This window comes from Crocuta crocuta, unplaced genomic scaffold (assembly GCF_008692635.1).
Source record: "Crocuta crocuta isolate KB4526 unplaced genomic scaffold, BGI_CrCroc_1.0 scaffold205, whole genome shotgun sequence".
Lineage (NCBI taxonomy): Eukaryota > Metazoa > Chordata > Mammalia > Carnivora > Hyaenidae > Crocuta > Crocuta crocuta.
In genome coordinates this window covers 2,690,215-2,706,424 of record NW_027530644.1, presented here as the reverse complement: position 1 = coordinate 2,706,424, position 16,210 = coordinate 2,690,215, and the positions used below count along the sequence as shown (strand labels likewise).

Sequence of the window (16,210 nt, the reverse complement as noted above, 5' to 3'; positions counted from 1 at the left end):
ATGCTAATAATAGGGAAAATGTCTTACATTTATTTTAAAATGAAAAAACTCAGCAAATTTTATAGAAGTATAATTTCTACAAGAGGTTTCAAAGCAGCATAGAAGAAGTATTACTTCGAGTGGTAATGATGGGTTTTTCCTTTACATTTCCTGTACTTTCTAATTTTCTTAAATAATGAGAATATATTATTCTTGTATTTAGAAAACAAATCTCACCTATTTCATCTATCCCCAATAACATGTGGGGGCCCCAGAAGTATTCTTTCACCTTGCATTTAAATAGCTTGTTCCTTTGAGAACTTTCTGTAATTAGTCACGTCTGCTCATTTTAACTTCAACTTATCAACGAGTTCTACCTACTTTCACTGAATTAAAAGGCTTCCAACAGTACCCTGAAGTTAAGGGTAGCAAGCGTATTATATTAAGAACTTCAACTTACATGACAGAGTTAAAGCAAGGGAAAAAAAATTTGGTTTTTAGTAACTGAAGGGGTTTTTAATCACTTTACTATACTTTACCCACTGTGACGTACTTGCAATCATAAGCCTAACAAGGGTGTGCCATATTACCTGAGGTGGTTCAGCAGAGGCTGAAGTCTCTCATCTGACTGCACAGCGGGCAAGGACCTTGCTGTTAACTGAAAGCAGAGAACAGGGTTAGTAAAAATGGCATAGATCAATTATGGAACACATCTGAACACTAAATGCAAAACGGGGAGGGGGTACTTAAAACGTAAGCATGGTTTTTTTCTTTTTTAAATTAAAGAATTGCACAGAAAGCTGACACATTATGTGAGTAAAGCTAACTACATGGCTCTAAATTTTTGCAGGGTAGGTCACCAAGTTTAGAAGCAAAGAATAAGTGAAGAATATCTTAAGAATATCTTTTTATGAGTTCATGAGAAAACCTCTAGTCATAAAAATATTATCTTTGTAAATAAAAATGGAAAAACTTCTAAGTTTATAGTAACCAACCTTGTAGCACTGAATCCTGAGATGATGATGAAACTGGGGAGAGGGACTTTCATTTAAGCTAAGCCACTGTGAAATTGCTTACATGCAGAATTGGTTATACACACACACACACACGCTCTCTCTCTCTCTCTCTCTCTCTCTCTCCTCTCTCTCTCTCACTACCATGTATTCCTTGATTCAGACAACCATATACTATAAGAAATCAAGAATATTTGGGGCGCCTGGGTGGCTTAGTCGGTTAAGCGTCCGACTTTCGCTTAGGTCATGATCTCGCGGTTCGTGGGTTCGAGCCCCGCGTCGGGGTCTGTGCTGACTGCCAGCTCAGAGCCTGGAGCCTGTTTCAGTCTGTGACTCCCTCTCTCTCTGACCCTCCCCTGCTCACGCTGTCTCTCTCTCTCTCTCCTAGAAATAAATAAAACATTTAAAAAAAAAAAAAAAAAAAAGAAATCAAGAATATCTTTTAAACATACAAAAGCAACTCAAAAGTACTCAATATTGACCAATGATGCCAAACTGACCTAATATAAGATTAGATCATACAGGAGCGCCTAATGGCTCAGTTGGTTAAGTCAGTTGTCTGACTTTGGCTCAGGTCATGATCTCGTGGTCCATGGGTTCGAGCCCCGCATTAGGCTCTGTGCTGACAGCCAGCTCAGAGACTGGAGCCTGTTTCAGATTCTGCGTCTCCCCCTCTCTCTGACCCTCCCCTGCTCACACGCACGCGCTCTCTCTCTCATAAATAAATAAATAAATACATTAATTTTTTAAAAACGATTAGATCATATAATCTTAATATAAGAAAATATAAGATTCAAAGCCTTATTCTTAAACCTTGTACCTCAGGTTTACAGTGTATCATGAAAACTGTAAGCCTCTGCTATACTTTATTGCCATATTAATTATATCTCTATTTACCTCTCATTTTTTTTGTTCCTAAAAGAAAGCCCTCTTATAAGAATATAACCCCCCCAAAGTAAAAACATTCATCCAAAGCAATCAGAGAGCTTGAAGTAACCTTAATAAAACACCAAAACAAAAATAAAAGATTTCTTCTAGATTAAATTATGTCAATATAGGTCTTGAAATCTACCAATGAATTATTTGACAATTCATAAAACAGAACTTTCCTTAAGACAAACAACAAACTGAAAGATAGCCTTTGGTTTTATATAGGGTATCCTTTCTAATTATTTCATACATTAATTAAAATGTTCTAAAAACAAAAGACATTTAACTCAAAACCTAATTTTCAGTATGTAAAATAAAATCACTTTAAAACATCTAATAGGAGCTCCTGGGTGGCTTAGAGCTCCTGCTCTGTTCTTCCCCCACGAGCGTGTGCTTGTTCTCTCTCAAAATAAATAAACCTAAGAAGAGCCAAGATTTTAAAAACAAAACACTTTATCACCCAATATCTGCTAATGTCAAATCCCTTAATGTCGTATAAGAGATTTCATGGCTCAGAACCAGAGTTATGTTCTAAAAATAAAGTTTATCTAGATATTTCAGAAGCGAATTTTCTGAAAACAGATGGGGAAGGCAGACTAGTCTTTTTCAGTTACTTCTGTCAATCTATATAGCATGCTTTCTAATCAAACTGTCTTTTCTAAATGAAAGCAAACAAACAAAAACACTCCAGTAACTGCAATTGATTTCAAAATGTGTTCATTCCATACAGAGAATATTGCTCAACTCATTCCTATTTAATCTTAGCCTTCATTTCCTTTTTCCTAAACTATTATATTAATACGTCTCCACTCACTGTTGTTTGTTTCCACTTTTGCCTCTTCCCTAATTTATTCTCCCCACCAAGGCCAGAGTGAAATTTTCAAAATGAAAGTTAACCATTCCTCTAATTTAAATCATTTAAGGGGCGCCTGGGCGGCTTAGTCGGTTAAGCGTCCGACTTTCGCTTAGGTCATGATCTCGCGGTTTGCGGGTTCGGGCCCCGCGTCGGGCTCTGTGCTGACTGCCAGCTCAGAGCCTGGAGCCTGTTTCAGTCTGTGACTCCCTCTCTCTCTGACCCTCCCCTGCTCACGCTGTCTCTCTCTCTCCTAGAAATAAATAAAAAACATTAAAAAAAATAAAATTTAAAAAAAAATAAATCATTTAATAATTCCCTTAGGTTCTCAGGCTAAAGTTATTATACCTGCTTTTTCATTAGACATTTTTCTAAAATATCCTATTGAGCCACACTGCTGAAACACTGGCATAGGATGAGTGTGACTGACTACAAGCACACTTCAGAGACACTGCAGGTCAGTTCCAGACCAACCTAATATAGCAAATATTGCCCCAAAAAAGTGACTCAAATAGATTGTTTGGTTTCCCTGTGCACATAAAAGTTATGTTTACACTTTACTGTAGCCTATTAAGTATGCATGGCATTATGTCTAAAACAATTTACTTAACTTTAAAAGTACTTTACTGCTTAAAAAAAAAAAAATACTATCCATCCTCTGAGCTTTCAGCAAGTCATCATCTTTTTGCTGGTAGAGGGTCTTGCCTTAATGTGGATGGTAGCTGCCTGATCCAGGGTGGTGTTTGCTGAAGAATGAGGTGACTGTGGCAATTTCATAAAATAGAAGAGAAGTTTGCCACATCCATTAACTCTTCCTTTCAGGAATGAGTTCTCTGTAGTCTACGATGCTGTCTGATAGCTTCACACCCACAGAAGTTCTTTCCAAATTAGAGTCAATCCTCTCAAACCCTGCCGCTGCTCCCACAACTAAATTTATGTCATGTTCTAAATCCTATGTTGTCATTTCAACAATCTTCACAGCATCTTTACCAGTACATTCCATCTCAAGAAACCACTTTCTGTGCTCCTAAGAAGGAGCTCCTCATTTGTTCAAGTTTGATCACGAACTTGCAGCAATTCAGGAACATGTTCAGGCTCCACTTCTATTTCTAGTTCTCCTGCTATTTCCACCACATCTGCACCTGCTTCCTCCACAGAAATCTTGAACGCCTCAAGTCCGCCATGAGGGTTGGAATCAACTCCTCCCAAATTCCTATTAATGTTGATATTTTGACCTCTTGCCATGAATCACAAATGTTCTTAATGGTATCTAGGATGTTGAATCTTGTCCGGGTTTTCAACTTACTTCCCCAGGCCCAGCAGAGGAATCACTATGTATGGCAGCTACAAAATTACAAAATACATTTCTTTTTTTGAATGTTTTATTTCCGAGAGAGAGAGAGAAAGAGAGAGAGAGAGAGAGAGGAAGAAACAGAGAGAGAGAGAGAGAGAGAGAGAGAGAGCAGGGGAGGGTCAGAGAAAGAGGGAGATACAGAATCTGAAGCAGACTCCAGGCTCTGAGCTGGCTGTCAGCACAGAGCATGACGCAGGACTCGAACCCATGAACCATGAGATCATGACCTGAGCCGAAGTCGGACGCTTAACTGACTGAGCCACCCAGGCACCCCATAACAAAATACATTTCTTAATAAGACTTGAATGTTGAAGTTACTCCTCATATATTGTATTAGCAGGCATGAAAACATTAATCTTGTTGTACATCTCCATCAGAGCTCTTGGGTGAGCATTGTCAAAGAGGAGCAATATTTTGAAAGCAATCTTTTTTTCTGAGCAAGAGGTCTCAACATTGGACTTAAAATATTCAGTAAACCATGTTGTATACAAATGTGCTATCACTCAGACTTTGTTGTTCCATTTATAGAGCACAGGGAAAGTAGGTGTAGCATAATTCTAAAGGGCCCTAGGAATTTTAAAATGATAAAAAGCATTGCTTCACACAAAAGCCACCAGCTGCTTTAAGCCCTAACAAAAGAGTCAGCTTGTCCTTGGAAGCTTTGAAGCCTGATACTGACTTCTCCTCTCTAGCTATGAAAGTCCTAGATGGCATCTTTTTCCAACATACGGCTGTTTCACCTACAGTGGAAATCTGTTGTTTAGTGTAGCCACATTCATTAATCAGCTTGGCTAGATCTTCTGGGTACTTGCTGCAGCTTCTACATCAGCCCCTGTTGTTTCATTTTGCACTTTGATGCTACAGAAGCAGCACTGTTCCTTAAACCCCGTGATACAACCTCTGTGAGCTTCAAACTTTTCTTCTGCAGCTTCCTCACCTCTGTCAGCCTTCATAAAATTGAAGAGAGTTAGAGCCTTGCTCTGGATTACCTTTGGTTTAAGGGAATGTTATGGCTGATTTGATCTTCTATCCAGATCATAAAACCTTTCTCTATACAGCAATAGGCTATTTTGCTTTCTTATCATTCATGTGTTCCCTGGAGTAACATTTTTAATTTCCTTCAAGAACTTCTCCTTTGTATTCACAGCTTGACTGGTACAAGAGGCCTAGGTTTAGGCCCATCTCAGTTTTTAAAATGGCCTTCTCACAAAGCTTAATCATTTCTTTAAAGTGAAGACAAGTGAACACTTGTCTCATCTGAACACTTAGAGATCATTGTAGAATTATTAATTGGCCTAACTTCAATATTGTTACATCTCAGGGAATAGGGAGGCCCAAGGGGAGAGAGACACGGGGGAATAGATGGGTGGTCAAACAATCAGAGCACAGAAAATGTTTATCAATTAAGTTTGTTATCTTCTATGGGCACAACTTGTGGAGCCCCGGAACAATTTCAATAGTAACATCATATATCACCCATCACAGATCATCTTAACAAATATAGTGATAGTGAAAATATTTGAAATATTGTGAGAATTACCAAAAAACAACCTAGAGACACAAACTGAGCTAATTTAATTAGAAAAATGGCTCCAATGGACTGGCTCAATGCAAGGCTGTCACAAAACTTCCATCTGTAAAACAAAACAAAACGTAACAACCACAGTATCTGCAAAGCACAATAAAACAAGCTATGCCTGTATACAGTTTCTGCCAATTGCACAAGACACAATGGGGGCATATCAGGTAGGAATCTGCCATAGCTCCAGTTTCTGGAACACATACACTCAACGATTTGATTCCCACCTCACCCCTTCCCATTCCGTGCAACTTATTCTCAAGTCTTAATCACTAACAAGAATAATTCCTCTATCACTGGTCAGTGCTCTGAGTAAAATTGTTTCAAGGAAGCTTTTGAATCTTCCAAAGGTTGTGCTTTCAACTTTTAAAATAATTAGCATTTTTAAAAAGAGCATGTATCTCTTTGTGGTAAGCAGATGAGGTTATAAAGCTATTCCAAAGCTCTTTAAAGCCATCTGCTGACCTTTTGCTGACAGAATATAAACCTTATTTTAGGGACTGCTGGCTCCATCATTTCTTCTGAAATTTCTCTCTGAGCTCAAATTGCTATGACTGCATTCCCTGGACTATGAGGGGCTCTGCATCCCCAGAACCAGCATAACAGATATTTAATAAACACTAATGTGTCACAAATCCAAAACTTGCAAGTGTGTAATTCCATGCAAGTATATCCATATCTACATCTCATGGTTAAAGTTTTTCAAATTCATGGTTTCAACAAAACTAAATCTAAATCAAACCTATATCACACTGTCAGCCTTAGAAAAAAGCAATACACTATCATAAGATTTTCAACATTAAAAACTTTCCTCTGTAACATGAAATGAACAATTGTCTAGTTTAAATAGACTTTGGTTTGCATGTTTTGTTTGTTGTTTTTAATTAAAAAAAATACAGCAACGTCCTTGACACGTAAGAAAAAAAACAGAAAGAAGATCTATCACAGTTTACATGTGTGATGACTAAATGGGCTGTATGAGTTGGGGCTGTTTCATGGAACCATAAAAAAAGTTGGCATAACATATATTTTACTTCTTATTACTGTTGAGAGGTTAGGGGTGAGCTGTCAGAATGTCCTTTCATTATTAAGAATATAATCTATAGGGGCGCCTGGTGGCTCAGTGGGTTAAGTGTCCGACTTCAGCTCAGGTCATGATCTCACGATTCAGGAGTTTGAGCCCCATGTCAGGCTCTGTGCTGACAGCTCAGAGCCTGGAGCCTGCTTCAGATTCTGTGTCTCCCTCTCTCTTTCTGCCCCTCCCCCATTCATGCTCTCTCAAAAATAAACAAACATTAAAAAAAAATTTTTAAAGTATATCTAGCAAAACGAATTCACTAATGCAAGGCCTGTATGGTTTTTAGACAAGTATAAAAGACTTTTTTTTTAAACGTTTATTTATTTATTTTGAAAGAGAGAGAGAGAGAGAGTACTAGAGCAGGGGAGGGACAGGGAGAGAATCCCAAGCAAGCTCCACACAGCCACTGCAGACCCTGACACTGGCTGAACCCAGGAACCATGAAATCATGACCTGAGCCAAAGTGAGATGCTTCACTGACTGAGCCACCCAGGTGCCCCAAGGCTACTGATTTTTTAAATAAATCTCATTTTAACGGTATCACTGAATATACCTAGCATTTTGCATTACATTTAAGTACCAAAAAAATAAGGAATTTTGCCATCTAAGAATTCTCCTTTTTAAAAATATTTTAAATGTCTTATTTATTTTGAGACAGAGTAACAGCACGTGTTCATGCACGCATACATGCGGGGGGTGGGGGGGGGCGCACACAGAGAGACAGAATCCAAAGCAGGCTCAGCGCTGTCCTCACAGAGTCCAAAGAAGGGTTCCATACTCCAAACTGTGAGATCATGACCTGAGCCAAAATCTAGAGTCAGATGTTTAACCAACAGAAACATTTAGGTACTCCTAATAATCCTCCTTTTAATACCAATAAATACCACATAGATACAAAGGTATCTGCAGATAGAAAGTCTGCAGGCATGTGATCCAACTTTGTCACTATACTTCTGAGGAAACCAGGTTCTTTAGACCATAAGCCACTGCCACCGCACACAGGTAGAACCTGTGCTAGCTCCTGAGATCAGCACCCGGACAGTAGAGCACACTCTTATGATTCAAAGCAAACCACACTTTGTCTTCAAAGCAGTCAGAGGCTCTTGCCCGATCCCAGTGTGATTCCATCTCCTCTTACTTCCTTCAGTTTTTAGAACAAGACAATGTTCCTCAAGATTCATCAACCCATAAACTTACAGTCTTGAAGATTCTTTCCCAAATTTTGCCCTGAAGGTTCCTTTACATGATTTGCAACTTGGCTCAAATGTAACAGCTGCCCAGAGGCCTTCCCTAATCACCTGTGGTAAAGCAGTACCCTCCCTGCAGATATTCTGTTACTCAGTCATCTCACAACATTCATTACTATCTGAAAGTATCTTAGTACTTTCTTTACTTGCGTTGTTCTCTCCCCGAAAAGAATATAAACTCTCTCTTTTCTGTCTTGCCCACCGCTTTTCCTCCACTGCTGAAAATAGTATATGGTGTAGCATACAGTAGGCACTCAAAAACTACTGTGAAGATTCACCTTGCTCAAACATTTCCAATGGAGGCATGAGTTTAGAAAAGTCTGCCCTAGACACTGGCCCTTTGGGTCTTGCATTTCTAAAGTTTTCATAAATAAATATGACCTATCAGCTAGAGGGGACACACACATTTCTCTTCATTTCTAGCTGACTGGCGTATCTTAAGTCCTCCTTTTACAAGGAGGGGAAGCATTCTACCATTCAATGCAGTTGAAACTACAGCTCACTGGTTCAAAGGAAACAAGTAGCCCAAAACACCAGTCCAAAACTCAAATTATGCATATACTATAAAAAGTCACTACCAAAAAAAGCAATCACAACATAGTTCCTTCCTTCTAATCTATGTCTTTTGGTGTGGGGATTTTTGTCTTGGCCATTAAATAATAGCTACAAATAAAGCAAAAATGTCTACTAAAATATATTTTCCAACATTACTGAAAGTTTAAAACATACATCAAAGTTCTACTAAAATATATTTTCCAACATTACTGAAAGTTTAAAACATACATCAAAGTTCAAAGTCTTCTACAGTGAACACCCATTAAAAAAAACATAACCTGGCAAGACTATATCTGCTTCAAAAATTTACAGAAAATGAGTCAGGAATAGTGTACAAGTGATTCTATTCAAATAAGGCTCACTTAGATGTAAAAAAAAATATCCTTTGTCATTTATGTAAACTGTTACATAATGAAAGTGCTGTGTTAAACAATTTTCAAGATACTATTGTTAACTAAATGGGATGCACTTCCGGGTAGCTATTGGAAAGGGAGTCTTAAAACACTTCCAGCTCAAAAGGATATAAAGCTGCAAGAAAATTTAAATTCAAATAGCAATTAGAGGATTAATCTCTAATTAATTAATTAATCTCTAATTAATCAAACTCAAGGATGGAAACCCTAGATATAAAGCATACTTGGCTCTCCTATCTTTTCAAGAGTAAGGCAAACATACAAATATTTTCTTCTTAGACTTTCCACTCAAACTACCTCAGCATGGAAAGAAAAATTTTTAGAATTATGAACCTGGAGGTACATGCATACATTTATTCTGCACAAATTTGTGTTTGAAACAGTTCAAGAAAGCAAGGGAAAGCTGAGTGATTTTCTAGCAGTATGAGGAAGACATGAATATGAGAAACATGAAGGAAGTATACTCCAAATAATTTTATGCCTAAAACAGAAGAACATATTATAGATTTAGACATCTAGGTAGGTAGATTGTTCTATTAATTGCACCGTAGTAGCTATAGGAAGAGGAGGTTGGGAAGAAGAAAGGAAATCAAGTGTTTTGGCATGCTGAATTTGAGGTGCTTCTGAGTACCCAAGAAGCAACTGAATATGTGGATCTAGAGCCCAGGAGAGGATACGGTGCTAAAAATATAAATTTAGGTGGTATCAGTAAGTAAGTCACAAGTAAAACCAAAGACTGACAAAAAAGGCCAGGGATTATACATAAAGTAGTGATGTCCAATTGTTATTCACCAGAAGGTTATAGACCACAGTGCTGAGGGTTTATTCTAAGCCACATCCAGGAGAGAAGACTGACTGCCAGCATCTGCTCTGGATATGGAATGGGAGCTTAGAGATATCTGCCTGGTGTGTGCTATCCCTAGTGGGAGTAATCAGAAAAACAAGGAATTTTGCCATTAGACTTAAAAGTTTGTAACACTGATTTATTATATTACAGATTTATTAGAGAGAGGGAGAGGGACAGAGGGAGAGAGAGAAAGAGAGGCAGACAAACAATACAAGCAACGGCTCCTTTAACTCTTTCATTAAACACCTGGAATAAATGAATTACAGTTTGTAAAAGAAAATGTTCCCTAAGGAAAGCATTCTGCCTCTAATTGTGAAGCTACTGCTCTTAACATACTAAAGGAGACTGTGCTATCAGGGAATTGTTATTTTGAAGCAAAATTTTTAAAGGGCCATGTAGAAAGGGGGGAGAAACTCATGATTTTCTTCTTCCAATGATGGGCATGAAAAGAAGGAACAAGAATACACAAGGAGGTAAATTACATAGGTAAATACAGTAAATGATTCTTTGAAATTTCAAAAACAAAGGTGACTCAATCAGTTGAAAATGAAGAACAAGAGAGTGGCTTCATTTTAAAATAATAAATCCCTTCTTTCTGAACTACTCACCCAACACTGGCTAAATTAAAACACATAAAAATGGCAAGAAAACAATGCTCACTTGGAAAATATTGCTCAATTTTGTTCTCTGGCGTTTTACCCTCTACCACTCATTTCAGCTTCCTTACAAAACTCAAGAGGAATGACAATATTCACTAATATCAAAGTTGTACCTTAAAAGAACTCCAAGATAGGTAATCAGCACGAGTTAGACCTTTCCTTTCATATAATCCTGTTCTACTCAAAGAGGCAGAATAGTACTCTCTCCTCCAGTGATATTAGAGCAGGAGAATTTATATGTATCTACAAATGACAAAAACACCAAATTTAGTGTTTTTCGTTCTGGTTTGGTTTTTTATTTTTTTACTTTTAACAGACTTTATTTTTACAGCAATTTTAGGTTCACAGCAAAACTGAGAGGAAGGTAGGTATAGAGATTTCCCATATACTCATATGTATAACCTCCCCCATTACCACATCCCCCATGAAAGTGGCACAATTACTACAACTGATGAATCTACGCTGACACACACAAAGTCCACAGTTTACATTAGGGTTCACTTTTGGTGTTATACATTCTATGGATTGGACAAATATATAATGCATGTATCTACCACTATAGTATCATGCAGAACAGTTTCACTGCCCTAAAAATCCTCCGTGCTCCACCTATTCATCCTTTCCTTTCCCCTCCCCTATCCTCCCTAATGGCTGGCAATCACTCATCTTTCTACTGTGCTGTCTCCCTAGTTTTGCCTAGAACACTGTAGCAAAGGCAAAACTAGGCAGACCACCCCAAGATGAGCCACCTGGACATGAACATTATGTTGAGTTCAAAATAATCAAAACCCAGCTGATTCAGGAAAAGCTCTTTACTTACCCTTCAACTGCCTGCTTATCCTAGAAAGAGAGCTATTAATAAAGATTCCTCTTTACCTAAGAAACTTACCTACCTAGCAGTGCAACCTTGGGTTTGCAAACATCTCCTCACCTTCCTGCTAATGGTTTTCTTCCCTATGTGTCCTCAGACCATATCCATCTCCTGTGCAATACATCGCCACACTGTCTTTGGAATTTCCATGTCTTCGTCAATTCCCCATACATATGCTATTAACTTGAATTTTCCCATTAATCTGTCTCATATCAGAAGGACCCAAAAGGAAAGGAAATATTGTGATATTCCTCCCCCACAATATCACATAGTTGGAATCATATAGTATGTAGCCTTTTCAGATTGGCTTCTTTCACTTAACAATATGTTTTTAAGATTCCTCCATGTCTTTTCGTGGTTTGACAGTTCACTTCTTAGCATTCCATCATCTGGATGTACCACAGTTCACTTATCTACTCACCACCTGAAGGATGTCTTGGCTACTTCCAACTTTTGGCCGTTATGAATACAGCTGCTGTAAACATCCATGTGCAGGTTTTTGTGTGGACACAGGGTTTGAACAGTGTGTTTTAAAATTAAGAACTAGTGGGAATGCTTTTCAAAATGCCTTTATAGAGTCTCCTCATTTCATACAAGATTTGCGATGGCTCCCACTGAACCTTACTTCACCCAAGAATACCAACTCAAAATCTAGAATACTGACACTTTTCTAAATTGAAGATGCATATATTATGCTTATGCCCAAGCTCTAAGAGATAAAAATCTCTAGGTTGAAATAATTTTTTCTGAAATCAAAAGGCAACAATTTATTTAAATGGAGGACTTACAGCAACAAAAGATATAGCTCTAGAGAGAACAGGTTGTTGAACAGAACTATCACTTTTATTACTGGGACCAAGGCAGATGCCAAGTAAAATTAACTTTTACAAGCAGCGGCTCTTTCAACTTCATTGATGTTAACAGTGGAAAATCCTGTGTCTTTTCGATCTTCATTTTCTTATAATAGTAATGGATCTCAATTACAAATCCCAAACTGTGAGAACCCACATTATATTCCCCCTTGATCCTGGAACCAAGTTTGTTCCCCAGTTTCATGTTCCCCTTTGGCTGCCTGAGACGCTGTTCGTCACTAATCCTAACGCCCCAGTGCTTGGATGCCCACAGTACTTTCTGGTTTTCACTTGGCTCGTACACACATTATCTCACTTGATCTTCACAACAGAGTTGGTTTCATCAGTACAATGCTTCAGTACATAAAAATTTCCCTATCAGCTAGCCTCAAACATGATTTTCAATATGTAGGCTCCGAAAACCAACCAACAACCTTGTCAAGCAAAACGCATAGATTTCATTTGAGCTCTAAACATGCCCAAGTAGTTTAATTGCCAAAGAATATTAAACAGTGCAGAGTTAACAAGATATTTCCAGTTCAAGGGTCTGGATGATATGAAGAACTGAGAGAGTAAACCTGGGAATAACACAAGCAGACATCCCAGTGCTGATTTTTGATCATGAAACCTATGGTGTGAAAAGAAGCTTGTTATTCAGAGGCTAACTTAAGCACCTTACTGATGCTCTACATCATTTAGAAATGTAAAACAATTGCTTGAGCATGGGGGGAAAAGGTATTAAGAGATATGCAGTGATAAATGTGCATGGATCACTGGATTTTCTTCCATAAAGTAAAACACCCATAAAATCATTTTACTTCTAAAATACTCCAATAATTTTGGTTCAAAATTCTTAAGCTACTATAGCAAGCAGTTTCACAATTAGACTTCTCATAAAGCCAAACAAAGATCTGGCAAGTGGAATTCAACACATTTTGTTTTTCATGTTGGCACCCAAGAGATAATGCATTGTCAAACTTCTGTTTGTCTTCTTAAAGGATTGCTCTTGTAGAATAGGAATAAAGGCAGCAGAAACACAGCCAGCATTCTTGTTTTTACTACATGCAGGGCATTTTACTAGAAGTTCTATATAGACTCTTACCCTCACAATAGCCCTAAAAGTGATATTATCCCCAAGGCATGCCAGGGCTTCACAAAGTGTTCAGTCAAAGACACCTGGAACACCCAAGTAAAGGGAAAGAGGTGACCTTTGTGCACTAAGCACCACATTTTTTTTTTTAACCTCATGTATTTGTTTTACATATTTATCCAAAATTTGCATTTGATTCTAGAACTGGTCTTTCTTAGTTTTGCTATAGAGATGTTTATCTTACCACTGAAAAAAACAGTACCACTGCTGTCCTATATATACTATATACATTCCCTAGTATATCTAGTCCTAAATATTTGGTCACCTTAAAGCTTTAGAAAACATGCTACCACATCTGCACTCCTTACAGCTGCCCTGAAAGAAATCTCCAGTGCTACATTTGGGATAGGGAAGTCGGCTGAGATGATTCTGGCCCTTGCTGAATTTCATTGGCCATATCCTGTGTCATTTTGTATAACTACCACAGTTACAAAGAGACAGAACTGACATATGTTCAGCCATAAATCTTTACATGTGAAGACTCTAAAAATCATTTAAATAAATGATTTAAATGCACATAAATAAACTGCATGTTATTTATCTTCTTTAAGTAATAGTCCACAATTCTTTAACTTCCTGCGGAGTCTAATTCCTGGTATAAATGGCAGACATAAGCTACACATTACACTGGCAATCTTATCTCCATTCTAAATATTAAACAATGTACCACTTCTAATACTGGGAGCTTTAAATTAAACAATCTATTCCGCACTACACTTACATACTTAAATTAATTAAATAATCTAAAACTAATGTCAAAGGGTCCACAATTATATTAATTACCAAAGTGAAGACACACAAAAGATAAGCATGTCTAAGTACATATATTTATTTTTCTACAAGAACTCTTTTTCTGTTGACGTGGACTTTTACTAACACTCAGAAGCAGAGACAGATTAATAGTGAGTATAGAAAAGGACGTGGATAGGATTTTTATTAAAGTATCAGTAACAGCAATGAGTTGTGTGACAAAACACAGCCCTCGGGAAGGGACTTGAAGAAATGGAGGATCTTAGGTTGTTAAAAACAACTGATCAACAAGGATACATAAGACTTCCATTTCCTTCCACAGCTGAACTTCAAACCACTGATCCAAATGTATATAGTTCAAGCATGGTAGCCACAGATGGCTAACAACATACCTCTAACATTTATGTTAACAGATGCTGCAAAAAATTATTCATTTACCTAGTACTTCAGCTAATTTTCCTTGCCTCTAGGACTTAATTTTCCTGCTGTCTTAGAACACCTTGATTTCTGCCTTGATAGAGACTCTGACTTTGTAGATATAGAAAGTGTTTTTAGTTAAGTGTAAAAAGAGCCCAGTGCTCCTTCACATCTCATTCATAGTTTCTTTCTCTAACCTGAAGTGAGTTACTGCACCATTTTTGGACTCAATTCAATTCAGTTGAAGTTTAAGCTATTTTCTATATTCATTAAGTAGTCTTACAGTTTTCCTCTAAAAGGTAGCTCAGTCAGTTAGGCGTCTGACTTCGGCTCAAGTCACGATCACACAGTTCATGGGTCTGAGCCCAGCATCAGGCTCTGTGCTGACAGCATGAGGCCTGCTTGGGATTCTCTCCCTCTCCCTCTCTCATTCAAACTCTCTCTCTCACAATCTCTCTCTCTTTCTCCCCCCCACTTCCCTCCCTCTCTCCCTCTCTCTCTTTCCCTCCCTGACTCATGCTTTCTCTCTCTCAAAATAAATAAATTTTAAAAATAAAATTATATAATTTCTACCTGCTAATAAAGAATTTGTATATTTAAGCCCTTCTGATAGGAGCTTCCTAAACTATTTGATTAGCTTTCAATTACACAAAATTAGACGCTTGTAATTATAGAACTTCTGATTATATTTTTTAAAAAATCAGAATGGGGGGCAACTGGGTGGCTCAGTTGGTTAAGTGTCCACCTTCGGCTCAGGTCATGATCTCATGGTTCGTGGGTTCGAGCCCCGCATCGGGCTCTGTGCTGACAGCTAGCTCAGAGCCTGGAGCCTGTTTCAGATTCTGTGTCTCCCTCTCTCTCTGACCCTTCCCTGTTCATGCTGTCTCTCTCTCAGAAATAAATAAAAAAACATTAAAAAAAATTTTTTTAAATAAAAAATCAGAATAGGAAAAATGATTTCCATTACTAAGACATAAAAATCAACAACAACTTCTAATTATGAAAAGGAAATAGAAAAGCATAATGTCTTTGCTGTGGCAAGGATATTTAAACAATGCCAACTGGACTTCTCATCTCAGTATTCTATCAGATAAGATGCATTTTCAAAAGGGTATTCACTTATCATAAATTTAGAGACAAAATTCATCAATATGATTGAGGAAGTAAGTAGGAATATGAAATAAATGTATTTTGAAATACTTCAACAAACACAGCAGGGTACCCCAAATGCTATTCTTTTCTTTCTTCCTTTTTTCCCCCAAAATTAGGAATCATCACGAGTAACAACCTGAATCACTGATGTCTTCTCATTTCTCATTTCAAATAACATACAATCCCTTTAAGAACACAAACCCAAGCCCTGAATTTAATTTACTAATATATAAGAATCATTTCATTGTTAATAAATCACCTAGTAATTTTAAACTGCATGCAAAATTCTATTCGCCTAAGAAAAGCAGATATTTTTCTTATCCTTTATTTCCCTTCAGGTTATGACCTTTTCTATTATTTTTAAGGTTGGAGATAATTACTAGATTCTATGGCAAAGAAGAGATGCTGGTCTCAAAACTGAAAGAATCCTTACCTTCTGGCTTAGCTAGAGAAAGTATTCTTTTTTGTTTTTTAATAATGTGGCTATAAGAATTGCCTACTGTTCTGACTGC

General features: G+C 37.5%; 1 protein-coding gene across 2 annotated transcripts in view; it reads right to left on the bottom strand.

Annotated features, from left to right (window-relative positions):
- Positions 1-16,210, bottom strand: part of PRIM2 (DNA primase subunit 2) — a 329,721-nt gene that overhangs the window by 169,550 nt on the left and 143,961 nt on the right. For both annotated transcript variants that reach the window (XM_077769099.1, XM_077769100.1), the window contains exon 8: positions 570-637. In XM_077769099.1, coding sequence (XP_077625225.1) covers positions 570-637 — 68 coding nt within the window. The remainder of the gene's footprint in view (positions 1-569; positions 638-16,210) is intronic.